Source organism: Biomphalaria glabrata, chromosome 6 (genome assembly GCF_947242115.1).
Source record: "Biomphalaria glabrata chromosome 6, xgBioGlab47.1, whole genome shotgun sequence".
NCBI classification, from domain to species: domain Eukaryota; kingdom Metazoa; phylum Mollusca; class Gastropoda; family Planorbidae; genus Biomphalaria; species Biomphalaria glabrata.
In genome coordinates, this window is record NC_074716.1 from 48,855,496 (window position 1) to 48,883,157 (window position 27,662).

The 27,662-nt window shown below is 39.0% G+C and overlaps 1 protein-coding gene across 3 annotated transcripts; it reads right to left on the reverse strand.

Annotated features, from left to right (window-relative positions):
- Positions 1–1,102: 1,102 nt before the first annotated feature.
- On the reverse strand, positions 1,103–25,189 carry LOC106056436 (uncharacterized). Of its 3 annotated transcripts, none has more exons than XM_056032694.1 (11): positions 24,847–25,189; positions 21,444–21,531; positions 20,095–20,213; positions 17,523–17,733; positions 12,565–12,832; positions 10,279–10,370; positions 9,632–9,724; positions 8,302–8,406; positions 6,588–6,702; positions 5,649–5,734; positions 1,103–4,629 (listed from the first exon to the last, which is right to left on the reverse strand). In XM_056032694.1, the coding sequence occupies exons 2-11, from the start codon at positions 21,505–21,507 to the stop codon at positions 4,439–4,441; spliced, it is 1,344 nt and encodes a 447-aa protein (XP_055888669.1). In that variant the 5' UTR covers positions 21,508–21,531; positions 24,847–25,189; the 3' UTR covers positions 1,103–4,438. The 3 variants fall into 3 exon arrangements, with proteins under 3 accessions (XP_055888669.1, XP_013068628.2, XP_013068631.2); XM_013213174.2 differs by having other exon boundaries at positions 24,749–25,189; XM_013213177.2 differs by having other exon boundaries at positions 24,736–25,189.
- Between the last annotated feature and the right edge of the window lie 2,473 nt (positions 25,190–27,662).

A 27,662-nucleotide genomic window follows, 5' to 3' on the forward strand; every position in this document is an offset into this window, starting at 1 on the left:
TGAATGGGTGTCCCTCGAGGCCTGAATGGGTGTTCCATGAGGCCTGAATGGGTGTTCCACGAGGCCTGAATGAGTGTTCCTCGAGGCCTGAATGGGTGTTCCGCGAGGCCTTAATGGGTGTTCCTCGAGGCCTGAATGGGTGTTCCATGAGGCCTGAATGGGTGTTCCGCGAGGCCTGAATGGGTGTTCCTCGAGGCCTGAATGGGTGTTCCGCGAGGCCTGAATGGGTGTTCCATGAGGCCTGAATGAGTGTTCCTCGAGGCCTGAATGAGTGTTCCGCGAGGCCTGAATGGGTGTTCCTTGAACTACTGGAATATTTGACTGGTAGGCCACAGCGTGAATTAATCTCTCTAAAAAAAAAAAGAAAACTGTTCTGAAATACTCTGAACAAGCGAAGTGTTCCGTTAAGGAAAAGGTCTGGGAAATCCTGATCTAGGTCATCTGTTTCCCCAAATCTATTCCCAGCCCTAACTAGAAGAATTATTTTCTTTATTATGTCATTGCTTTTTAAGGGGGCGTAACTTTTATAGTATGCGTAAGAATGAATGTTTTAATGTGAGTTACATCCCTTTTTCCTTTTTGTACGCTTCTCTACATAGATCTCATTTTGTAGAGTCCTTCTCATGACATGTAACTTAGCCTTGTATGATTTTAACTTTCGTTAATTGTAAATAGTTTAGAGTTCCGCTTCCATTATTACATGTTTAGCATTTTTAAAAACAAATACATATGTTCCGCAAGGTTGTCAAGTCTGCCGAGTTGCCCTTTTTTGGAAGCTTTACAATCACTCCCTTTTTGCCAGTCCTCAGGGACTTTAGAAGTTCGCCAACAGAGGTTTAGGAGATCAGTCATTCTGTTAACAATGCACTGTCCCCCATGTTTTAAATTAAAGTGATCTACCCATCTTGCATCATGTTCTTCTTTCGTTAGCAAAGTTTTGCCTTGCTTGTCTTATATATATATATATATATATATATATATATATATATATATATATATATATATATATATCTTTTTAAGACTTTATAAGAAAGGTTTATTATCGTAAAATGTCGGATTGTCTGTCAACAATGAAAATTTAAAAATTACACGAAAATTATAATAAAATATAAATCCAATTTTATTTTTTATGCTTTGTGAAGAAATACAAATCAACAAGCGGCTAATTATCCTATATATTAGCATAAGACTTATCATAAATGATAAGTCCATTTTGTTCAAAATACAAACAGTTTTATCCAGCTGCCGTAGGAGAGAAACAAATAATACTGATAATACAAGTAAAAAAGGTAAACAGTCAACACTAAAAGTACAGAAACGTAAATACGAAATTTTTTTTTTTTTTTTTTTACATTCCATTAACATTTAGGCTACATCTAATGTGTATGGGTTTATGTAGTAACCCAAGTTTTAAAATCTCGGTCACATGCCACCCGCACTAGTGTATAAAAATGGTCGGTCAAGCCCCCTGACGTTTTTTCTAACATTTTTTTCACTCCAGTTTTCGTGAAGTATATTAAAAAAAAGGATTCAAGTGAAAGAGTTTAACAGAAACTTTGCAATTTTGGGTTTTAAAAGAGGCCGACAAAATTTCAAAATGAATATAAAGTTATAGTATCCTAATCTCACACTTTAGAAAATACAATGTACAGTCATAAAAAACAAAATAGTTGAAACTTTGCAGATACTTCAGAACCCAAACTCTCTAGGATATCTGGACCACTTTCTTAAAATTTCTGGCCAACTTTCTTGAAATTTCTGGCTAACTTTCTCGAAATTTCTGGTTAACTTACTTGAAATTTTTGGACAACTTATCTTGAGATCTCAGGCCAACTTTCTTTAACTATTTGGCCATAATTATTGTTGAGATCTCTGATTACGTTTCTTGAGATCTTTGGACACATTTCTTGAGATTTGTCGCCACCTTTCTTGAGATCTTTGGACACATTTCTTGAGATTTGTGGCCACCTTTCTTGAGATCTTTAGACACATTTCTTGAGATCTTTGGACACATTTCTTGAGATCTTTGGACACATTTCTTGAGATCTTGGACACATTTCTTGAGATTTGTGGCCACCTTACTTGAGATCTTTGGACACATTTCTTGAGATTTGTGGCCACCTTACTTGAGATTTGTGGCCATCTTTCTTAAGATTTGTGGCCACCTATCTTGAGATCTTTGGACACATTTCTTGAGATCTTTGGACACCTTTCTTGAGATCTGTGGCCAACTTTCTTGAGATTTGTGGTCAACTTTCTTGAATTTGTGGTAAACTTTCTTGAGATTTGTGATTTGTGGTCAACTTTCTTGAGATAAAAAATAACGTGGCGTTCCTTTAAAACTAGAGCTTAGTTTTCAACCAAAGGTAGTGCTGGACAGTATGGGATGTCCAAAGCCAGGACTCATACTCATAACTATCTTGACGACAGTCCGTAGCACATGCCACGTGACCAAATAGTAAGCCATCATTGACCTTATACACGTTAACATCACATTAACAAATAAAAATAATATAAATTTGTTTCAGTTGTAACAACTTGATAAAAATAAGCGCATTTTTTGACTTCACAATTTAAAAAAATGGTAGGGAATTAGTAAGGAAACAAATAATTATAAATATACAACAATGCATTGCAACAAAAAAAGTCAAGTTGAACGTTGAATAACAAAAATACAATGTGTTGTTTTCACATTTATTGTTGGGAGATTTTATAATTCTATCAACAACATTTGTTATAAACAGTTTTTAGTGAAAAGAGTTGCAAAAGTTGGTATTGGATAGAAAACACACAAAGCTGAGGTCTGTGTGAAGAGACTGTATACCAACATTTAGGAATCGTTCATAATAAAGTAGTGTGAGCTGGAGCGGCTGAATTTCACATTCAACACTTTTGATAGTCGACCTGGCAATGAAGATTTCAGCTCACAAGCTTCAAAATTATAATTCCAAACTAAGGCTGCACCACAATTTTTCATGGCTAACCTAACAAGTGGCCAAAGAAACATTTTTTCCATTGCTAAACTTTGAAGCAGTGAAAAAAGCTTGCCGATTTCTCTATAGAAAAAAAGTAAATTTCTCCTTTCAGACCTTGCGATCTATAAGGCAGATGATATAAAGGTCATCTGTTTCTATGGCCAGCGGTTAACGAGGGTGTCATGTGGCCAGCACAATGACCAACCGCCTTTACTTTTCCCCAACTAATGTCAGGTACCCATTAGAGGCTGGGTGAACTCAGAGGAGCCCTAAAGATCCCGCAATTCGAAATTTTTCCAAGCATGCTAAATTTTAGTATTAATTAGTTTATTACCACAATCTTGATCTATATTTCATTCATTCGTTATATGTATAAGTCGTCCCAGTCAAGTCAAGCGATATGCTGTGCAGACACATACAAACATCCCACAGAAAGCCAAATGCTTTTGACTAGCTAGTCCATTATTTTATTTTATCCATCGAGCGTACAAAGTCGCTAATGAGATTGGCCTCTTCCATTAAAATAGGTCATATATATGGTATGTATTCTTTACTTTTACAATATAATAATTTTACCCACCCGGATGCTACTTTAACTTGAGAGGGAGAGTACTTTTGTTCAGTAAGTATTGACAGCAGGCGTGTGAAGTGTTATTGATTTACTCCATTCATTGTAATTACATCTCGAATAAAGGGTATTTTGCATTCTTTTTAAGCGTCTTGGATTATATCTCCAGTGCAGTGCACAAGAGACTTGTCTTTCGATGTGTCAGAATGTATATGCTAAAAGTTGGTCTTTGATTCACATGAAAAGTACAATCTTTCTGAATTTTCGGACTCAAAGTTTGTCTCTTTGCAATATATTTTCTGGAATGAAAACAGCAAACTTTTTTTCATTCAAAGAATTGAAGCCAGTGATTACTGGGAAAAGTAAAGTAAAGTTTCGATCTATGGGCCATATGATGTAAATGCCATCCCTTTTAGTGGTTTACAGGGTGTCATGTGGCCAGCACAACGAACAACCGCCTTCAATTTTACCAAACTAAGGTAAGGTATCCATGAGAGCTGGGTGGACTCATGGGGCTATAGATTCCGAAATTAAAAATCAGTCTTCACCAAGATTCGAACCTAGGACTTCCCCACCCGGTTCGGAAAGCCAAGCGCTTTACCCCTCAGCCACCACACCTCTGATTACTGGAATGGCTAGTTTGAATTCTCTTCGATGGACTGGAGAGTGAGCAAGAAGTGTCCTGCAGTTGCATGTCCGTCAACTCAAAGCGTTTCCTGGACATCTGTTAATTAATGTCACGGAGTCGAACGAGTGATGATGCTTTAGTTATCATTGGTTCCCCAAGGTTCAAACCCTGGTGCTCCACATTGTTAGTAGTGGGCGTTATCTGTCACACGGTGTAACGGTTGGCCACTGTCACGTGGTAGTCCTTGCCATCTCGTTACTACCATGTCTAGTAATCGGCATTGTCTGTCACAGATTGAAGCGAGTTGTTATGATCCAGTGACCATTGTCCTGAAGTAAGAGGCCTGTGACCAGCGTCCTGCGGTATGTTGTATTCCTTGTGTTCGACATCCAGATACTCCGTGGTGTAATAGTCTTTTATTTCCAGATATTCTTCACCATTGCGGGCAGGCGTTGGGGCTGAGGACACAAAGAGAGAGATAATCGAATCCTTTATTTGAAGATCAAAAGAGAACAATTTATCATTGCTTCTTTAAAAAAAGTGTCATGAGAGGATAAGAGGCTACCTAAGACACGACTTTGCAAGCAATTAGGTCTAGCTAGTTAGAAGAGGTCTCAAAGTTTGAGTACTTAAGACATGTATTTTTAATTAGAGGCCTCAATATGTAAGTAACTTGAAGTCTTATATTTTTTTGGTAATTAAGTAATTTAGTAATCTAAGCAATTAAGAAGAAGCCTCATATTTTTATGTACTTAAGACATGACTTAGAAAGTAAATAGAAGCCTCATATTTTATGCAGTAAGGAATCAAATAGAGGCCTCAAATAGAGGCCTCAACACTTATGTTCTTGGTCAAGTATGTATATAGCTAATGGTCGTCGCGAAGTGGGCGAATGCTGTCAATCAAAACAAGAACGGAGCGGTACAAAAACTCGTTCGTACCTCACTCGGTCAGACTCTATCACCGCCACTCATTGATCAGGGAACATGAAATGCACCAAGATACCTGTGTGTAGTCGCTGAATGAACTCTTTATGCTGTCTGTTGTATTTATTTGTATGTTTCTGTTGTGTTGTCTTTATATGAGAAAAGAGTCGTTGTAATTTCTACAAATTTCCGTAAGGATCAATAAAGCAGTCTTAGTCTTAGTCTTTAAGACTAGGCTTGGCGAGTCAGTGGAGGCCTCATAACCAAAGTACTTCAGCCTTAGCTAACCAGCAGAGGACGAATAAATAATGTACTTTATCCTCTATTTCACTACAGACATGACTTAGCTAGTAAGGAGAAGCCTCATATTGTATGCACTGGAGACATGGCTTAGCAATATAATAGAGGCCTCAGCATTTATATACTTGGTCACGACGTAGCAAGTAAATATATTACCATATAACTAATGCATTTAAGACTAGGCTTGGCGAGCCAAGTGGCGACATCATATCCAGAATAGTTTAGACTTAGCTAAAGGCCGTATAACTTACGGGCTTCGTCGTCTAATCCACTGTATGTGTAGGAGCCGCAGCCTCGTTGTTCCGGGTAGCTGTACATGTTCTCATTAGCTAAGACTCTGTAGATATACATACAAAGTGGTCAAAACAATATTCATAACTCGTTCACAGAAATAGGTGACTGTAGTTGGCTTTTGGTTTTATATCGAAGAGGGGGTTTTAGCCTGAAGAGTCACTGGAGTGAGGAATTCAAGTAAATACCTCTGGATAGAGTTTAACCATAAAACTTTCTGGAGGGTTTTTTAAAAGTATAGTTTTATATTGGACAGGGAAGTATTTAAACGTAAAAAACCCCTCTGAAGTGGAAGTTTAATCTCAACGCCCTCCTTGGCCACGCTGGGACAGGCGATGGTTTAACATTAAAATCTCACTTAAAATAAACAGAATAATTGAAAAAAAAAAAAAAACAGTCACGGAATGTCCTCCTCCCCCCATTTCACCTAGATACGCCTATGATGTGCGGTGGAGCTACGCCCATGCTGTGCGGTGGATACACTTTTTAACCGCACTAACCATGAGATATATCAATTGTAGGAAGACAAACCAATAGTGACCGAAATTTAAAAAAAGAACAGACTACGTTGGGCAGGTCACCTTGAAAGAATGTCCGATAACAGAGGAGCGAAAATCGTATACAGGCAAAAACCAAAAGGCAGGCGACGCAGAGTCAGACCACGAATACGATGGATTGATGATGTGGAAGCAGATCTGCAACAGCTTGGGGTTAGGGCGTGGAGACGAAAGGCCCAGGAGAGATCTGAATGGAAGGATGTGTTGAAGCAGGCCAGAGCCCTCCATGGGCTGTAGCGCCACTGTGATGGATGGATTGATGGATACACTTTTTAAAAAGAAACAATACACGTAATGTAACGTCAGCACTGCGTATCACTAACAGATCAAATGTCTCCTTACCTGAGTCTACGAGATTTCCGTACGTAGAAAATATTGAATCCCAGTGATATGAAGAGTCCAGCAGCAATGACAGTAACCAGAATAATCAATGTCAGAACACTTGGATGTAGCCCATCTGTTGGACACAATACACAACACATTTATAGTGACTTAATGAATTAATGGCTCTAACAGTCTTTTAATTTATATAATTAAAATAAAAACAACACAAAAAAAATTAAAATAAAATAAAATATACAACTTAAAAACAATATGAAGCAGGGGCGGACTGATAGTCTAAATTGACCCGGGCATCTATATGCAAATCGGCCCCTTTTGGTCTTTTTATGGATTCATCCGAATATATTCACACCAACGTGAAATTTATAAGAAATATAGGCCTTATGTTGCTTGTAAATCGAACATGATGTAGGCCTCATTACTATAAAGGATAAAGCCTATACGGATTTAGGCTATTACATTATTTCGGAAAATGCGTTAGATTAGAATCCCTAATGCAGTGTAGTACATGTAAATTGAGACGATCTAAGTGCTCCTTTTAGTCTTTGTGGTTTCCATGCGGCCCTTTCACTGGCCCTACCGGCCAAAGGGATACGGCCCACCGGACATTTGCCCGAATGGCCATATAGCCAGTTCGCCTCTGATAGGAAGTAGTAAAGACAAAAAAAAGGACATTTTTATATGGCTAATTGACCACGACAAGAAAAAGCCTGTCTGCAACGGCTAGAACTGTTTTACGCTATATATTATAGGGAGCTCGGGTCAATATACATCTATCAAGAGTATAGATCGAACAGTTTTTTTTCACACCCTGCTTGCGACGCATAACTTGTATCTTCTGGTGTCATCTTTTCTTAACTCTAGAAGTTTTGAACTTGGGCCAATAAGCACAGCACCTCTGCTCTATTTACAAAGAGAAGACTGCGTTGGCTTGGACATGTCACCCGCATGCCAATGGAAGAATCACCATGGACTTTTATTGACGAAGAAGTAAGAACCATAACTCCCATCATCATCATCATCAGACTCTATAGGAGTAAAGGTTTGAGAGGCTTAAATCCTTTTTTGCAATTGCCCCAGACGGAAACTGTCTTGCGTAGTGCATACACGTCACCATACAGGTCGAGAATTTTGGGTTTCCCAGACCTGTCGAGACGGAGATCAGCAAGTCTGGGGCAGTCAAAAAGAATATGAGGCACGCTTTCCTCTTCTTCCCGCAGCGGGGTCACCGTGAATCAAAATTCGGCCATAGCCGTGAGAGATATGGGCCAACAGGACAGTGGCCTGTCCTACCCTCTGCTATAATAGTTTGCTCAGGTCTGGACAGCTTCAAAATATTTCATCCCCACTTCCAGTTATCTTATCTTATATGATACAGACGTTAATTCAAAAAAGAAGATGATTACGTCCTACGCGTCATGCATTTAGTCATGCATATTAATCAATGACCAGGCTTACTCTCCCAAATATAGAATGTAATGATACTGAGAAAATATTTACAATATCAGAAGTATCCACGTATTTTTAATAATTAATAATTGTGAAAGGGAAGGTAGAAATTACAAAATTAGTACAGCATTTATTTCTGTACTGCTCTCCCTTTATCAATCTTCAACCAGTAGAGGGGTGAATGTGCAACGATTTATAAATAAACAATGGGAGATAACTTGCGCAGGAAACGTAGCAGAAGTTTAAAATAAAAAAAACTACTCACCCCAGGGTTTTATCATTGTTGCATTTGAGGTCGTTGTTGTGGGTGTGGTAATGTCACTTAACGGTGTGTTGGTGGTCACCACTGGAGTGGTAGGTGTTGTCGTGGCTAAGACATTGACAATATTTGATGACATTTTTTTTTATAAAAATGGCAGGACAATAAGGAACAGAGAGAGAGAGAGAGACAGACAGAGAGAGACAGAGAGAGACAGGGAGACAGAGAAAGACAAAGAGAGACAGAGAGAGACAGAGAGAGAGACAGAAAGATACAGAGAGAGAAATACAGAGAAAGAGACAGAGAGAGAGGCAGAGAGAGAGACAGACTGAGAAAGAGACAGAGAGAGAGACAGAGAAAGACAGAAAAAGACAGAGACAGAAAAAGACAGAGAAAGACAGAGAGACAGAGAGAGAGACAGAGAGAGAGACAGAGAGAGAGACAGAGAGACAGAGAGAGACACAGAAAGAGACAGAGAAAGACAAAGACAGAGACAGACAGAGACAGAGAAACAAAACAATGCAAGTGTAAATGGCAGTGCGAGAGAAAAAACTAATAGAGACATTCGAGAGGGAATGAAAGAGCAAAAGATAAAAATAAAGGATGATGATGAAAGGCACAGAGTGAGAGGCATAGAGAGGCATAGAGAGGTATAGAGAGGCATAGAGAGGTATAGAGAGGCATAGAGAGGTATAGAGAGGCACAGAGAGGTATAGAGAGGCACAGAGAGGTATAGAGAGGCATAGAGAGGTATAGAGAGGCACAGAGAGGTATAGAGAGGCACAGAGAGGTATAGAAACAGAAAAAGAGAACGATTAATTTGGTCTTAATAACTAATGAATGCTACGTTTTTTAAAAAGGAACATTTTTACCCCGCCCCATCACCCCTCCTTAGAAAAATTCCTGGCTAAGCGAATATATAAATCTACTAAACTTTGTATTATTCTAATGATAGGCCTTTTGATCTGGACTTAGAAAACGGTGCGCTAAATGTTCCTGGACCTTCATTTATTCAAATCTTTAAATGAATTAGGCCTACATGCGGAAATACCCGATGACGTGTCTGTTCATGCTAAATATTTTCAAGACCAAATTTAATTTTAAAAGATATAATATCAAAGAATTACAACGGTTAAACTAGAGTTTCCACAGTGTGGCCAGTTAGATAGTATTCTTTTTCCAAAGATATACATCAGCTTTCAAATTTCTAGGAAAATCGATATGAGCCGTTTTCGAGAACCGTGCCCTCCTAGACTGCAAGTTACACTCATGACTTTGCAAGCTGAATTTGTAAATTACAAAAGCGGGCATATATAAGTGACATTTATACACTTACTTGGTGTTGTTGTGGTGGTGGTGGCGGTGGCCGTGGTCGTCGATTCCTCTCTGCTGGCCCCTTCGCAGGTCAGAAGCACTGAGCTCTGGATTCCTTAATGTACACAAGCATACATTGATATAAAACTATATCAGGCTAAAGATGGGCCATGAACAAGTCAACTTAGGAAAGATCAGTTTATAAAAATATCGATATCGAGAGAGAAGGGAAAGTAAGAGAGAGAGAAAAGAGAGAGAAGAGAGAAAGGAGAGAAAAAAGTGAGAGGAAAGAGAGAAAGGAGAGCAAGAAAAGAAAGTAAGAAAAAAAGCTACAGCAAAAAAAGTGAAAGATATAATTAAGAGCTTTAGAGAGAACAAGAGAAAGAGAGAGAGAGAAAGAGAGAGAGAGAGAGAGAGAGCTCTAGAATGAAAGCAAGAGAAAGAGAAAAAAAAGCGAGCGAAGGTCGAGAGAAAAAGCTTGAACGAGAGAGATAAAGAGAAACCAAGAGAGAAAGAGAGAGAGAATGAGAGAGAAAGAGAGAGTAAAAAGGAAAAAAAAGCTGACAGAAAGATATCAGCAGAGAATGGTGTTAAGTTGGTAAAATGTCGACATTTGTCCCCACATGCATTTTGTTTTGTTCTCCATAGTAAAGAAGACAAATACCTCACCTGTCAGCTCTATCCACAGCAACCCAGGACCACTCGTAACATGCAAGTTGACAGTTTCATTGACTTTATAAGATTGCAGTACTTCCGGCTGGCTGTGACAACAAAAAAACATTAAATCAACTATCAACCTAAGTCATCATCGTATTCATAGCACAAGTTTTCAGAATATAGTGGGTAATTTTTGTGTTTTAAAATAGTGTTTTTTTTTCTTAAATTCTTCATTTTGTATTGTAAGCCAACTGCCCAATGCCATTCAAAAAATAGCACAGAATTATATATATATTAAAGAAAAAGAAAGCTGCAGCATTTTACTTATTCTTTGAAACTTATTGTGTGTTTGAGGTGGACATCCTTAATACACACCCAGGGTCACTTCAGGAGTATTCATAGTCGTTAAACTCTTACAGCGTTTTGAGCCTTTTTCCCGGCTTCACCCACTGCGATACAGGGCCTCCCCCTCTGCGATACAGGGCCTCCTCCTCTGCGATACAGGGCCTCCCCCTCTGCGATACAGGGCCTCCCCCTCTGCGATACAGGGCCTCCCCCTCCGTGATACAGGGCCTCCCCCTCTGCGATACATGGCCTCCCCCTCCGTGATACAGGGCCTCCCCCTCCGTGATACAGGGCCTCGCCCTCCGTGATACAGGGCCTCGCCCTCCTTCACGGCTGCCCTCCATGTGTGTTTAAATTAAGCTTTTTTTTTCTCCCAGTGGTCAAGGTCTATTTTCTTATCTTATCTTATATATTACATACGTTACTTCAAAAAAGAAGATAATTGCGTCCTATGCATTTAATGAGTCGATCTAGTCAGGCATGTTAATCAATGATTTAAACTCTGCTAAGTCGTTAGTTTTCCTGGCTGATTCGGGCAGCCCATTCCATACTCTAATGGCACTAGGAAAGAAGGAGCACTTGTACGAATTTGTTCTAGCGTATGGAATAAGAAATGAGCCTTTATCTTTGTGTCTATCTGAGTATTTCATTAGGTTTTGTTTTTCTATTTGTAAGTTATGGGTCAGAGTTTTTATGTAAAATAGCTACTTTACTTTTTATTCTTCTGTCCTGAAGTGTCTCTAAGTTTAGTGATTTTACAAATGATGTTACTCAGTGTGGCCAATGAGCTAAAAACTCATTTTTCCAACGATAGACACCAACTGTCAAATTCCTAAGTCAATCAAGAATCGCGTTTACCCACCAATGTGTTAGGTTTTTTGAAGTTACCTCGAAGCTACGAATTGAATAGAGGGTATTGTAATAACAAATAAGAAAAGTTGAAGGCAGCAAACATAACCATTAGATAATAACAAAATTACAACGTAAAAGATAATACTGTGATTAACATTAATCGTCGGAATCTCCAATACAATGGAGCTTTTGATAGACAACTGTCTATTTAAAGAATACTGACTTTAAAGCAATAAACTTTAATTAACTCCAATTTGTAAGGATCAATCAGGACCAGACTTAAGCTATTAGGGATGTAAGGAAATGTGTGCAAATGTGAACAAAGCGTGTTTCAGCTGTTAAGGCTCTTCCGTGGTGTCAAATACAAACAACGAACAGGAGGTAACACTCCAAACTAACTCAGTAACACCGGCGAAAGGCCGAAACAATCAATATAGATAGTCGATGAAGGGAACCATCGAATGTCAGCTATGTTCGTAAAAGATACTTATTCCTACAAAGACGAAGAGAGCGTCTTTTTTTTTTATCGACTTCTATATCCTTCTGTATTTTTATAAAAACCTCACGTCATCGTCGCTAAGTAAAAAACTTTCCTTATTCCCGAAACAAATAATGAATTCCTAATGGTGCCATACCAAGCTCACATATATAATGGAAGGTCTTATAGACAATCTTAGAGGCATTGGGTGTCTGTGTCTGGTACAAACTTGGGACACGCCATTTCTCCCACTTTTCTTCTTGGATCAAATTGAAACTTTGCCCAAGTATTCATTGTTCCAAACATTTCATGAATCAGTCCAACAATTAACAAATCAATTAATTAAATAGTGGTATTAAATTATTTATTTTCGATATCGAAAAAAAAAGAAATAAATCGTACAGTATTGAGAGGGATGTGGATGCAAAAAGTGTTTTTATATATAGATTGCTTCCCTTGCTCTTCAAAATGAGTCAAAATAGCTTTGTAACCATTTTATGGAACCCTCAAAGAAGCGTGAACCGTAATCTATAGCTTATGTTGCCTTTAGGTAAATTTAGCACTCGATCCGACCAATATATAAAAGTCTATCTTATCTTATCTTATCTTATAAAATGTCTTACGTTTTATGAGTATACGTTACAAGTCTTTTCCCATCGCCGACAATAGACAAAATTTCTGAACACGAGCGGCCATTTTGAAATCTGCAGTAGCTGGGTGTTTCCATGTCCACGTGCAGTAACAGAAAATTGAAACCGGTCCGGTCACCTCTGATAATGCAAGTCCGGTTTGTATCCATTGAAGGAGAGTCCAGTACCAGATAGAATGTTTGGTCTTTGACGTTAAGATTTTGGTTCGATCCCATGTCATAGACTGCCGTATGGTTGAGTCCTATAAGACAGAAAATAAAGAAATAAGACAATTATGCGAAGGTCCGGAGGGGCCAAAAATCTTTTGTGGAGGTCGCTACACTTTTTCGAAAGCTTTAACTCTTTCTCTCCGCAATCATTTTTCCATGTTCTGACTGAATTGTTCATTTTTCACATTTGTACATTCTACCCTGTTATGCTTAAACTTCAATAACATTTTTGTTTGAAATCAGAAAACATTACTTTTGGCATAGAATTAAATGAGAATGCATGCTCTATTTATATATATAACAAAAATTCAAGTTTCTAAAACCAAAAATTAATTTAATTTAATGGGGTCAAATCAACGATGGTATCGTTAATTAGGAGGTAACACATTGATCAATATCCGTATAACCTCCCCTTATAAATAATACTTATACTTATATCTAATAGCATGTTTATATTTTATGAGTATTAAAACTAAAAAAAAAGGGTATATTTTTTAGTTTTGTGGAGGGTAAGGCCCCTTGGTAGACGCATACTGTAATTCCTTGGCTGGATTTACATATTCCGAGCATGTTACTAGCGGACACTTCTTAATGTTGCAAGCCGTAACATAGTAACATTTAAAGGGATGGTAGTAAAAATGGGGAAAAAAAATGGAAGAATTTTTTTAAAGTTTCTGACCCGTTGAAATATTTTTTATCTCTTCTGTGGAGGCCACTTTCTTGCGGGGTTCCCAAAGCCTGCCCTCCCTTAAATCCGGCCCTGTATAGGTGTACTATATCAGTACAATACCGGTATTGCACTAACTACCAATTTAAACGAAATTTCAAATATTACTCCAATTTTGTACCGCAAAGCTATGTGCATATTGACGAGCTTCGCTTTGTTAACTTTAAACATTATTACAAATACTGACAATCATGACCTTTCGTATCTCAATAGGTCTTATAAGAGCATGAACGTCCAAGCCTCAGTCTCAACACTAGTAGACGTACACGTCCTAATGACCTAGTCCTAGCATGTAGAACACACGGCTCGGCAGGTCTTTTAAAATTTTTAAAAAGTGCACCTGTCACCACCCAAACACACACATTACCTCCCTGAGCGGGGACGAATAATAGATTAGTATGCACAATTATAGATTAGTATGCACAATTATACACACCTGTTTTGCGATAACGCAAAGTTCAGATTAATGCATTCAACACGTATCTGTTTGTTGTGTACGTGCATTGTCAAAAATTGTGGATTTTGACCTCGAACAGATTCATCTCGCCCATTACATTGTGGTCTTCGTACGACTACACAAAATAAGACCCGGCATTCTAGTGAAGCGTTGTTGTTTGTCCTGTAGTTAGTTATAAGTCCTATAATGTTATATGTTCAGTCTTGTTATGAGTTAAGTTGTTACATGTGTTATTTCTTGTTAGGTGTCCTGTCTGTAGTGTGTTCTGTCTTGTTATGTGTCCTGTCTATGGTGTGTCCTGTCAATGATGTGTCAGGTCTTGTTATGTGTCCTGTCTATAGTGTGTCCTGTCTTGTTCATTGTCTTGTATGTGGTGTGTTCTGTCTTATTATGTGTCTAGCCTTTTTATTAGTCCAGCCTTGTTAAATTTTCTCTCTATGGTGTGCTCATTCTTGTTGTGTCCTGTCTACGGTGTGTCCTATCTATGGCGTGTCCTGTCTTCTCGTCTGTTTTGTCTACTTCATCCATTTCAAACTTGCAACGATGTTTCCTCCGGCTAGTTTAGTGACTCACAGTTGTAGTCTAGATCTATATTTAGAACCGAAACTTTCATTGGGATTTCCCGCTCTCCCCCGTTCCCAGATAAATGTTTAGTACTGATAAAATAAAATCTACATGAGGGTGTCAAGCGGCCAGCACAAAGACTAACCACTTTATCCTTTTCCTAACTTATGTACCTGAATTGGATTGGGGAAATGTTGAGGCGCATGGTCGTTTTGCTAGCCACACGACACCCTCGTTAACCGTGGGCCAAATAAACAGACGACCTTTACATCATCTGCCCTATAGGACGCAAGGTCTGAGAGGGGGACATTAACATTTATATATATATTTGTTTTAATTAAATTACAAGCAAATGAAATCTTTTAGTTACAATTATTTTATTTACTTTTCAATTGTGTATTCACTAGATGAGAATTTGAAAAGCATGCAGGAGACAGGATAGTGTTGTAGACAATAATTAACAATATTACTAAAAAAAAAGTGCTTCAACATGCCAACGTCAATGGGAAGGTGAAGCTTATTTCTTTTTCATCATAATTGGGGACTCTTAGGGCAATCTTAGCATGAATATCATCTTCTGCATCAAGTTTTTTTTTTTCTTTAGACATGAAAACTAAAAGGCTGAAAAACCCTGCGTTACTAAAATGTATTATTGGAAATGGAAAACAAAAAGGTGCAACAAAGACTACTCGGGATGTGGCTGCAAACACTTGGTCCAGAACTGTGTAACTGAGGTTTTTAAATAGAACTTATTTTAACTTTTTTAATAAACCCTAACCCTAAACGTTTTTAATAAATACAGTCATCCTGTGATGTCTCCGGAACATCTTCAACTTTGACTGTGCGCCTGGCCAGTGCGAACGGTATCTCAGGTAGATTTAAATAGCATGATGCAGTGTCGTCTGCCAGCAAGCGCAAATATTCTTTCATATTTTCCTCATAAACAGTAACATAAAGTTGGCAGCATTTAGATTTAATTTTCGTAGAATTTTGCGCGCCAAAGCTGAAGTTTCATTCAGAAGTATGGGATTTTTTTTTCACTATTTCTTGTCATTCTTGTCATAGTGTCTTCGTTACTAATACTCGAGATGAATCCTACAGTGAGTTCCAAATACTTTTAGTGACTCATTCAGTTCCAAACGTCGATATCCAGACAGACACTCGAGTAGAATTAAAGCACCATCTGTACAGGCACCACTATAATTTTTCAAAAAAATCGAATACTTCACTTTTCCAAAAAAAAATAAAAAAATGAACCAACACCTGTACAAGTTGTTTCAAGAGGTTTGAAACGGGTAAACTAGTTTTTAAATAGTCATTATTTATACACCAAACCTTCTCTAAAATACTAAATGCTCTTGCCTGCAAAATCCAACCTCGGCTGTCTGCTTTCAAAATGACGCTACAGTTGGTTGTTTTTATTTTTAGCGGCCCCCGAAAGGGAAAAAGACGCTATTAGTTATGTGCGAAAGTCTGTCCGTCTGTCCGTCCGTCCCGTTTAGATCTCGTAAACTGCCGATTTTAAGTTTGTGTTTCCACACAAACTGTCTTTGTAACCTTGTTATTTTTTTTTGTTTGGCATCATAGATTCTGATTCCAGAACCTCGTTACCAATGACGTACTAGGGATATTCGATTTCTTCTTCAACTATTGAAGCATCGATACGTAATTAAAAACAACAACAACACATTCTTAAACGTTCTTTCGTGTGAAATATATTTTCGTGGGTTGTTCCATAGTGAAAAAGATGAACCTCAGTAACAGTTATTACTAAAACTTCATTAATTATAAACGAAATAGCTTTTCAGTTAGGTCGCGACGTTCTAGGGTCTTCCTCCTGTTTTCACCAAAGAAATCATACTTAGGATTGCGGGAGAGAGTAAAGTTGCGCTGTTGCATTAACCGACATAAACTTTAACTGCAAAAAAAAGTATTGATGACTTGTGAAATGATTCTATTAAGTTGTCAGCTACATCTGTACTCGAAGAATAATCATATGGATTGCCAAGGGACAAAAAAAATTTGCACAATGTCAAGTATTACTTAGATTTAGACTTAGGTCCTCCCGCGCCGTTCGGCGCATTGGGCGGCAAGCTGTCTCCATAATGATCTGTCACTGGCAATGTCTGAAGCCTCCTCCCACCTGGTGTCCACTGTTCTGAGGTCCTCCATGAAGGTGTGTCGCCAGGTAATACGAGGACGTCCCTGTTTGCGCTTTCCTCGTTTTGGCTTCCATGTTATCGCAACTCTTGGTGTGCGTACTTCATTTTGACGTAGAACATGTCCCGCAAACCTCATGCGACGCTCAGTCATGTCAAGTATTACACGTTAAAAAAAACAAATCCATATTTCCGATGGTTTTAGGCAGGGCCGGATTAGTGGACAGGGCTGGTGTGGGCTACTGTCCCGAGGCCTCCACAAAAGTGATTATATAAATGCAGTTCCGGATCTAAGAAAGTGGGTCAACCCACAAACTCAAAACTTTACAAAATATATATGTTGTTTTACTAAAAAAAAATAGTAATTGAAAGGTAGGTTCCCCTTTCAGACCTTCAGGCAGATGATGTAAATGTCATCTGTTTTTGTGGCCTACGGTTAACGAGGATGTCATGTGGCTAGCACAACGACCAACCGCCTTTACTTTTCCACAAACTAATGTCATGAACGCATTAGCACTGGGTGGACTCAGACGCGCCCTAAGGATCCTGAAATCAAAAGTCCCAGTCTTCACCGAGATTCAAACCCAGAACCCCTGGTTTCAAAGCCAAGCGCTTTACCACTCAGCCACCGCGCCTCTAAAATGAAAAACTGTATATAAGTTTATTTGTTACAAAAAAAAAATTTAGTTGTCGAGCTATATTCAAGATTTCTGAAAAAGTAAAAATAAATTCCCGAAGGGTAAGTTAGACCAGCTGTCTGGGGATATTACCCAATAGAAATACCAATCAACACATGTATCTTAGTATCTACTTACCAAAGGGTCTACAGTAATGCCGAATGTCTATCGCATCAGCCTCGAAAGATTTTGGCCTATCACAGCTTACTGTAAACCTGTTCTTTAATGACTCCTGCAGGTCACAGGTCCTCTTTCCGTTGCATTCCCGCCGGATGGTGCTGACGAGGACCTTGTCCAGGTCGATATCGGAAGAGGCTGTTCTTATGTAGCCATTTGGAGCACACTCTGTCTGCGCAAAGAGTTAGCAGAATGCATGCTAAGGAATAGGGTGTATGATAACAACAGAGATGAACGAGAGTGCCTGACCTTTACATAATATGCCCCGTAGATCTCAATGTCTCTATTGGGTACTTTACTTTCAGTTTCTTAAGCTGAATGGACCTCATTCACCAATCGTAAACAAACAACATTTAGCCACGTGGTGCTCTATCTCTTCTATATAATTTACGATCTCATGTGTAATTCATGATGGTTGTCACGTGACAGTTTTTTTTCCCGTTGTTTTATCAATAAGATCACGTGACTAAATGTTGTTTGTTTACGATTGGTGAATGAGGCCCGTTCGTTGAACAGCTTAAGGAGTTGGTGTTACTCTAAGCAAAACTAACGTTGAGATACACGGGATAATCTTCAATAATACACGTCACTCTATACACACACTAAACACGCTCCAATAATATTTATCCTGACATACAATACACTCTTCAAACACATGACACTTTGAAACACACACAGGAAGCTCCTCAGACACATGACCCTTTCAGACTAACAAGGCGCTCTTCAGACACAGAAGAAACTCTTCAGGTACACAAGGCACTCTTCAGACACACAAGGCACTCTTCAGACACACAGGGCACTCTTCAGATACACAAGGCACTCCTCAGACACACAAGGCACTCTTCAGATACACAAGGCACTCCTCAGACACACAAGGCACTCCTCAGACACACAGGGCACTCTTCAGACACACAGGGCACTCTTCAGACACACAGGGCACTCTTCAGACACACAGGGCACTCTTCAGACACACAGGGCACTCTTCAGACACACAAGGCACTCTTCAGACACACAAGACACTCTTCAGACACACAAGTCACTCTTCAGACAAAGTATAAAATCTGACACACACGTCACTCTTCAGAGACACAAGACACTTATACACAAAAGACACTCTTCAGACACAGAAGAAACTCTTCAGATACACAGCGCACTCTTCAGATAGATGACACTTTCATGCTCACAGGGCACTCTTCAGACACACAAGGCACTCTTCAGACACACAGGGCACTCTTCAGAAACACAGGGCACTCTTCAGACACACAAGGCACTCTTCAGACACACAAGGCACTCTTCAGACACACAGGGCACTCTTCAGACACACAAGGCACTCTTCAGACACACAAGGCACTCTTCAGACACACAAGGCACTCTTCAGACACACAAGGCACTCTTCAGACAAAGTATAAAATCTGACACACAAGTCACTCTTCAGAGACAGGAGACACTTATACACTAAAGGCACTCTTCAGACACAGAAAACACTTTTCAGTATAACAGTAAACGCTTCAGAAATAAATGACACTTATGACACGCTTGGTGGCTATTAGTTGTGGGTGTCAAAATGGCTTTAGAAACGAAGATGGACAGACCAGACCATTTTAATAGAAATTTCAAATATAGATTATTCCTTTTAATAGAATTAATCGTGAGTGAAGATCACAAAGAATATTTATATTCTGATGACTATAGAAAGCAATTGTCGATATTGAACGCTCAAGTGAAATGTCAACAAGACTGAAAGCTGGTCATAGAAAACACAGGAGACAGAAAACTAGAACTACGTTGGACGTGTCTCTGAGCGCGAAATGTGAAACTAACGAAATACGAAACGTATGCAGTAAAACATCTAGCACTCCTTTCCAGTTAGTTCTCAGACTTCTATCTCTCTTCTGAATCGTAGTTTAGTGACAAGCTAAACCTAACCATGATCCTGAGTGTAGAGTAGGAATATGCCTGTCTGTTAGAGTTAACGTCTAATTTTAGTCCCTTTGCAACTATTTGTGTGACAAAAGAGGCGAATCTTTGATACTGCGATAGGCCTTGAGGCGATTTCTTGAAACTGCGATAGGCCTTGAGGCGAATCCTTGATATTGTGATTGGCCTTGAGGCGATTCCTTGAAACTGCGACAGGCCTTGAGGCGAATCCTTGAAACTGCGATAGGCCTTGAGGCGAATCCTTGAAACTGCGATAGGTCTTGATGCGAATCCTTGATATTGTGATTGGCTTCGAGGCGAATCCTTGATACTTTGATACGCCTTGTCCTTGTAGTTGTTGATGGCTGTCTGACTTAGATTACTCTGGAGATGTCTTGGTTCTATCACGGGTGTATTAGATGCACTTAAAATAAATATACTATACTTAAGTAAAAATATTTTTTTTTAACAAAATCTAACTCACTTCATTAACACAACATTTCTCTAGCTTTGGGGGAACATCCGACACATATAAAATATTTTACAAACATTTTAGACTAGAAGTCCCAACACACAATGCTCAGGAAACTTAATAAGTTCAAATAATCCTACTCACCATTTCGCTGACCACCACGTGGTCAACCATCACCGCCATTCCATCCTCTGGGCACATAGTCTTCTGCAGACACGGTGACTCCTTGTCATACTGCACCACACACCTGGCCGGCTCAGACTCTGTTACATCAAGACAGAAAGAAGACATTCAACACGAGGAAGACAATGTCTGTCTGGCGTAACCGTTTGTTAGCTGGTGTCAGAGCCGGCCTTAGGCCGATTTGACCGATTGCTCCGAATTGGGTACCACGTCTGGCAGGGACCCGCAATTCATTTAGCATAGGCCTATCACTATCAGTCATAGCTCTTGTCACGTGCTTTTAAAGACGTAGGATTTCAAAGTTTAACATATTTAGAGTATTGTATGATAGACTTAATTTTATTTAACCCACTGGGGCCTATTGCGTTTAAGTTTCTTTCTATGCATGTTGTATAACAAATGTTGATAAAGTCGTCTAATCAATAGTTGTTAAAAAAAAAAAAAAGAGGGGATCCCCAAGCCTCTATTAAATTGGGGCCCCGCAATTTGTAAGGCCGGCCCTGGCTCTTGGATGTCAGAGGATTAAGCTGTTTCAGCAGAAGATATGTAGGTTGGCACAGCTTGACGTGTCTGGGACCGTAAAAGAGGAGGGCGTTGAAGAGGTACCCTCTGGAAACGCTTTAAAGACCAGCTCAGGTGCCAGCATATCTTTCAAGTTAATACTTTCTTTCAAAATAAGATAAGATGATAAGATCATTTTATTGGTCCAAACAGAATGATTTTCAATTCGACTACAGTTGTCCGAATCAACATTACTACTATAAGAATACAATATAGATTTAAACGCAAAAAAAAATAATAATTTAAAAAAATAAGATGATAAGATAATTATTTTATTGATCCAAACAAAATGATTTTCAATTCGACTACAGTTGTCCGAATCAACATTACTACTATAAGAATACAATATAGATTCAAACACAAATTAAGAAAAAATTCACACACTAAGATAGCAAAGTCCTACATGGACCTCTGTTTTAATCTAGTCCTGCTTGCAAATTAAGACTTTAAATCTGCTATGTTATTTTTTTTTCCTGGCTGATTCAGGCAACCAGTTTCGTGTCCTAGTGGCCTAGTGGCACCAGGCAAGAAGGAGCATTTGTAAAATTTTGTCTTAGCAAATGGAAAAAGAAATTTAACTTGCATCGAGAGCTGACTGTTGATATGGCTTATAAATAGAGAGATCCCGAGAACTCGTGCAAAGGTTCAGGGTAGGTTTATCAAGCAACCTTATTCATGTTCATTGAATTTTGGAAGTGCTGTTTTTATTTCACCATTTTATCAATAAAGTGAAATACACAAACTGTTACCTGCCAGAATGACTGCAGACGACCACAACAATGTGGCCAGGTAAATGATGAAAGTAGATGCCATGGTTTCGGTGATTGAGTGTAGCGTCTGTCAAATAATATGTTAAGATAAAGATAAATAAAACAAATATATATATATATATATATATATATAATATTTACATTTATACCTATGATAATAGTGGTAGCATATAAACTTAGTGCAACCAATAAGATGTAGAGGTGTATTAATTTGGGCCTATACTCAGCAGTAAGCTTAGTCCATAACGTATTGAAGTTAAAATTTAATATAGTTATGGCCAGTGGCGTCACTAGGGGGGTGCGGGCCGATAGGGGGTGCCACCCGATAGGGGGTGACACCCGAGTGGAAAAAATGCTTCCCCCCCCCCCAAAAAAAAAAACACTAAAAAATGTGACAGAAGCTGGATCATAAAGCATAGGAATGGTTGAATAAATTTATTCTTAATTGGGAAAACATCAACAGGAAGATTTTATGGTTTGATAGGTAGTGGACATGGCCAGAATGAGAAACTCGCCAGAAGACTGAAGAATATTTATCAGGCTTTCAAAATTTTGAACAGGGAAGTCATTGCTATGACTGACGTGTAGATGGGAAGAACAGAGGAACATCTTGCACTTATTGATAGCTTGATATCGCGTTTGTTTTCCTAGCAAAGCAAAAGTTCTTATTTGGTGGCGAATTGAAGAAGACTTTTCATTGTATAATGGAGTTTTTTTTCTTGGGTTTGTGAAAATGTTATCCAACTATGAGCCAGTGCTGATATAATAACTTATAAGTTTGCAAGGGAGAGGTTAAAAAAAAATTGACTTTCAAAAACAAAAACAATGTATAAATGTTTTAGCAAACCACTTAAGGCAGGGGTTCTCAACCTGTGGGTCGCGACCCCTTTGGGGGTCGATTGACGATTTGCCAGGGGGTCGCCTAAGACCATCGAAAATATGGATTGTTTTGTCTATTCTTCCCATTGCTGTGTGTGTGTGTGAGGGTTGGGGGGGGTCTAGGCAAAGTGAGGGATTGTAAGAAGGGGTCGCCGAGCTTAAAAGGTTGAGAACCGCTGACTTAAGGGATATACATAAACGCTGCAAAGGTACTCTGGTATCTTGTATTACAGCAAACATAGGATAGATCTTTGAAGTTGTAAGATATATTTAACAGTAGCAATGGTACGGGAAGACTTTGGAGAGGGGGGTACGCCTTGTACCTCATTAACTAAGCTGATTCTTTTTAATACCCATTTACTATGTTCTGTTAAATACATTAAAAGTGTGAGGGGTGGGGGGCGAGGGGTACTCAGCATTACGAAAAATTATAAAAGGCCTACACGTAGGTCAAACGTTTGAGAAACCTGTCGTAGAGTGAAAGTTGAATGCTTCTTCTATATCAGGGGTTCTCAGCCTGTGGGTCGCGACCCTCTTGGGGATCGAATGACGATTTGCCAGGGGTCGCCTAAGACCATCGAAAATATGGATTGTCATTGTCTATTCTTCTATTGCTGTATGTGTGTGTGGGGAGGGGGGTCGCGGCAGAGTGGGGATTTGTAAAAAAAGGGGGTCGCCGAGTTTAAAAGGTTGAGAACTGCTGTTCTACATTGATGTTATTTTCGTGCTACTGTTGTTGGCATGTTTGGTCATCTTGTTGAGTGGAGATGTGGTTGGACAGACTGTTTACTTGAACTGATATCCGCGAGCCCTTGAATGTTCAAACCAAACAACTGAACAAATAGCATAGAACAGGGGTTCTCAACCTGTGGGTCGCGACCTTTTTGGGGGTCGATTGACCATTTGCCAGGGGTCGCTTATGACCATCGAAACTGGATTGTTATTCTCTACTCTTCTATTGCTTAATGTGTGTGTGGGGGGGGGGGCGGTCGCGGCAGAGTGGGGGATCGTAAAAAGGGGGTCGCCGAGCTTAAAAGGTCGAGAACCGCTGGCATAGAATAAGATAATCCGGCCTTTTTAGAAGACAAAACTTTATCACAGAAAGCAGGGCACGGTCCTCGTCGCCAAAGTTCACTACAAGCGGTCTCTTCGTCCTTCTTTCGTCTCTAGCCCTTTTCCGTTCTTAGTTTTTGGAAGGAAGTGTCGCGTCACTAAGGAAATACCCAATTAAACCCAACGTCTACGCGTCTTGCTATTGAGTCATTGCACTACAAACGGATAGTTTAAAAACAATTGTTCTGCAGGGCTTAACAGTGAGGAAAAAAAAACTTAAAAAAAAACATAGCTTAGTAACATTCTCTTTATTTTGTACACACCGTATACACCAAAAAGGTAGGTATTTATAGTTTTTTCCCGCCATGTATGAAAATGTCCAATAAACACTGAAACAATATCGAAAGTTAGGTTTTGGGGGGGGGGGGAGGTTTTCCAAATGTGAGAATCCCCTGGCCCCCCCCCCCTTGAGGGAGCCACCCCAAAATCAGAGTCCGAAATTTGTTTTTACATATTATTATTATTATTATATTACATATTGCGCCATTATCTCATGTCATATTGTCGAATGTCAAAATGAAGGGACACTTAGAAAAGACAACCCCCCCCGCCCCCCACGAACATCAAACCCCTAGCTACGCCACTGCAATAGCTACAGAAGCTGTAATATATTCTCTTATTTTCAACGCATCCTCAGTGCGCTTAGGCTATTCGTGGAGCAGGGGCGTATCTATAAAAGGTTCAGTCACGCTGGAGAAACATGGATTACCTCAGGTTTGATCTACAAGTTTCCTGAAAGATTTTTTTACATTCTCGCCTCGTGCAAAACGACTGGAGGATGGCAGCGAGCACGGTTCGAGCTCGGACGCATTGTGACGACACCCCGAAGCGCCAGACGCCAGGCAGCCACAGGAATAGCTTTTTTTTTTTTTTTTTACAAAGCATTAATCAGCTCACTCTGTCCGTCCGGTACAGATCCTGTAGATGTTATATCACCCACTTCTCATTCCTAGATCAAGCTGAAACTTCACACAATTATTTATTGTCTTATTGTCGATGACAACACAAGAATATTTTTTTTTTAATTTTGTTAATTCATTAGCGGTATTTCTTATATATATAGAGAGAAAAGGGAGATAAATCTTGCAGTATTTAAAAACATGTCCGTAATTGTTCATTTCTCTTTCTTGTATAACCTTTGTTGTCTTTTTTTTTTTTTTGCCAAGTATTTTTAAATTATTTATAATACTCAGGTTTTATTGCAAAGAAATACTTTAAAAAGAAAAAACAACAAAAAACAAAAAAAAAAAACTCTCGACCTATGTGACATAAGACCTACCTTAGTGGCTTACCATTAAATGTTCAGCTTAGGTGTGTTTTTTTACCTTCTTATTTACAGTCCATTGTAACGAAACTCTCTGAAATCACAGTAGTCCGTCTTTAGATTTACCTGTGAGACCAAGGCGACACAAGCTTCGCCTAATTTTCCCTAAAAATACGTCCGGCTAATTTCCCAAACTATTGATCCGCTGTCAACTTGACATGAATCTGTCCAAAAGGTTGCATAAGATTAGCTCCTGTACGGTGACGGGTTTCCCCCCGCCCCTGCAATTAAGAACAAATGAAAACAGCAACAATTCCACTGCATTTCATTGTGGACTCTGTGCCTGTGTTGGCTTTGACTTAACATTAAAGCTCGTTTTATTTTTTTTTTAAAAGAACACGTTTCGAATCCTTGTTGCGTGACCGCAGATCTACATCTTAAGTCTGGACTCTGGTGTGCTCCACACAGCCCCCCCCCCCACCACCCTATCTCCAGTTGCGATTTTGTTTTCCCTAAAATTTTAAAAATAGATTTCCAGTGAAGTGACCTGACCTACTTTTACACGAAGTTGTCGGAAAGAAAAAAAAGAAGAAAATTATACAACATAGAGCCGTCTCGTCATTGTAGGGGCCTACCCGGCGGGTGTACTTTGGCCCCCTTTTCTTTGGAAGCCCCCTCCCTTCCGTTACATTATTTGTGTGGAAAGGTAAAGGCGGTTGGTCGTTGGGCTGGCCACATGACACCCTCAGAAACAGACGACCTTTACATCGTCTGCTCTAAAGATCCCGCCTCCAAAGTAAGCTAATGAAAAAAAAAAACCCAACAAAATATAAAAAAAAAAAACAATAAAAAAAAAAAAATTATATAAGGAGAAGAACTCCACATTTTCAGCGACACTCTCAATGCTGTAAGATGTGTTGCATTTTTCGATATCAAATAAATTGAACTAATCATTTCTTAATTAACTAATTGGTATATTTTTTATATTAATTCATGTTTTGTTAGGGGCGAAGAATAATTTTGCAAAGTTTCAACTTGATACGAGAATGGGACGTGGGAGAAATAACGTGGACAAAATTTGTACCAGACAGACAGACAGACAAACAGAATGAGTAAAGCTTTGTAAAGAATAGTGAAGAAAAAGAAACAAAGTCATGAAGCTACATTTCAAGAAACAGAAAAATATTAGGAATTAGAAATTCGAAGGACCGTAAATCTGTGTGTGTTTCTCTCTCTCTCTCTCTCTGTTTGTGCTAGCATTTGTGGCTGTGCATGTGTGTGTGTGTGTGTGTGTGTGAGGAGAGAAGAAAGGCGGGAGAAAAGACGTGAAGTTTTCCTGGAGATAAAACTGAGCCGTGCAGAGGGGTGGGTAGGGGACAGGGGAGGTAGAAGATAGCTGTTGAAAAGGAGAACATTTATCACTGCAAAATAACAAGAAAATCAAATATCATGGAAAAAATAACAGACGCCCGGAGCATGATTGATCCACCCCCCACCCCTTTTTCCCATTTATTGTAATATTAAAGTTGAACAAAAAAATTTTTTCTTTTAAATTTGTTTATCAGTATTTAAATTTGCTTAACATTTCTTTTTTTTTTTAAATTCAGCATGGTATAGACCAAGTTTAAGTTTGAGTTACTGGAATTATACTTTATTGCCATTTACCGCCGACTATGATTGAGAAAGAAACGCTCTGGCGTGCTCATTAGTTTCATAGTATGTTTTTCTTGTATTTTCCTCTGCCATACTTTAGTCTTTCTTTCCTGTTGCTGTACCTTGTAGGAAGTGTTTTGCGAGTTCCGAAGATTTTGCAAACATGGCAGTCTCTTTCGAATTATTATTTTCTTTTTTTTTTGTGAATGCATGTTTGGAGATGCAAAACAGGATTACAATAGAAAGCTAAACTCACGATGACCTGTTGATCACTGTCAAAAAAACATAATCTTACACTTTATGCCCATATCATAAGATCCTTGGGACTTGCAAAAGACTTTCTTCCAGGGAACAGTACCGGGTAAAAAAGTAATAGGCAGACAGAAAAAGCGACGGGAAGGCATCAAATGAACGGGCCTGGCATTAAAAAGAGATTTTATTCAAGCCAAACGAAAGAGCCAAATGGAAAAAAAAAACGGTCGAAAAAAACTAAGAGTCAAAATAATTTAGTTCTCACTTTTAATAGAAAGCCAAGTTCTGGACATCCCTTCTGGCTGTCATATGAAGTACACATACTGATGGACAGCCCTTTTGGCTGCCATATGAAGTACACATACTGAAGAACATCCCTTCTGGCTGCCATATTAAGGACACTTACAGATGGACATCCCTTTTGGCTGTCGTAAAAAGGACACATACTGAAGGCATCCCTTATGGCTACATATGAAGGACACATACTGAAGGCATCCCTTATGGCTACATATGAAGGACACATACTGGTGGACATCCCTTTAGGCTGTCGTAAAAAGGACACATACTGATGGATATCCCTTCTGGCTGCCATATAAAGGACACATACTGAAGGACATTCCTTTTGGCTGCCATATCAATGACACAGATTGTTTTTACTTTCTATATTATAGTAAATCTGTCATATAAAACAGGAACTGTGCATTGGCTGTCTTATTTTTCCCGGATGTGCTCTGCGTGGGCTGTATATACAATAGCTAAATAGTGTTTTTTTCCCCCCAGTATAATATATACTGTTCACATACTTTAGCGTCCATCAAGAAAACAACAGGATTACTTTTTGACTGCAGTTCCTTTACGTTTAAGCCAACTATAATACAGCATAAAGCACACATACAAACAGTCTCGAACAGAACACATATGAAACACTCTTACACACACACACACATATATTTGCAAACATTTACATATAGACTATAACACACACTTACACTTATACGTATAAACACCCAACACACATTCTCTAACCAATGCCAGGT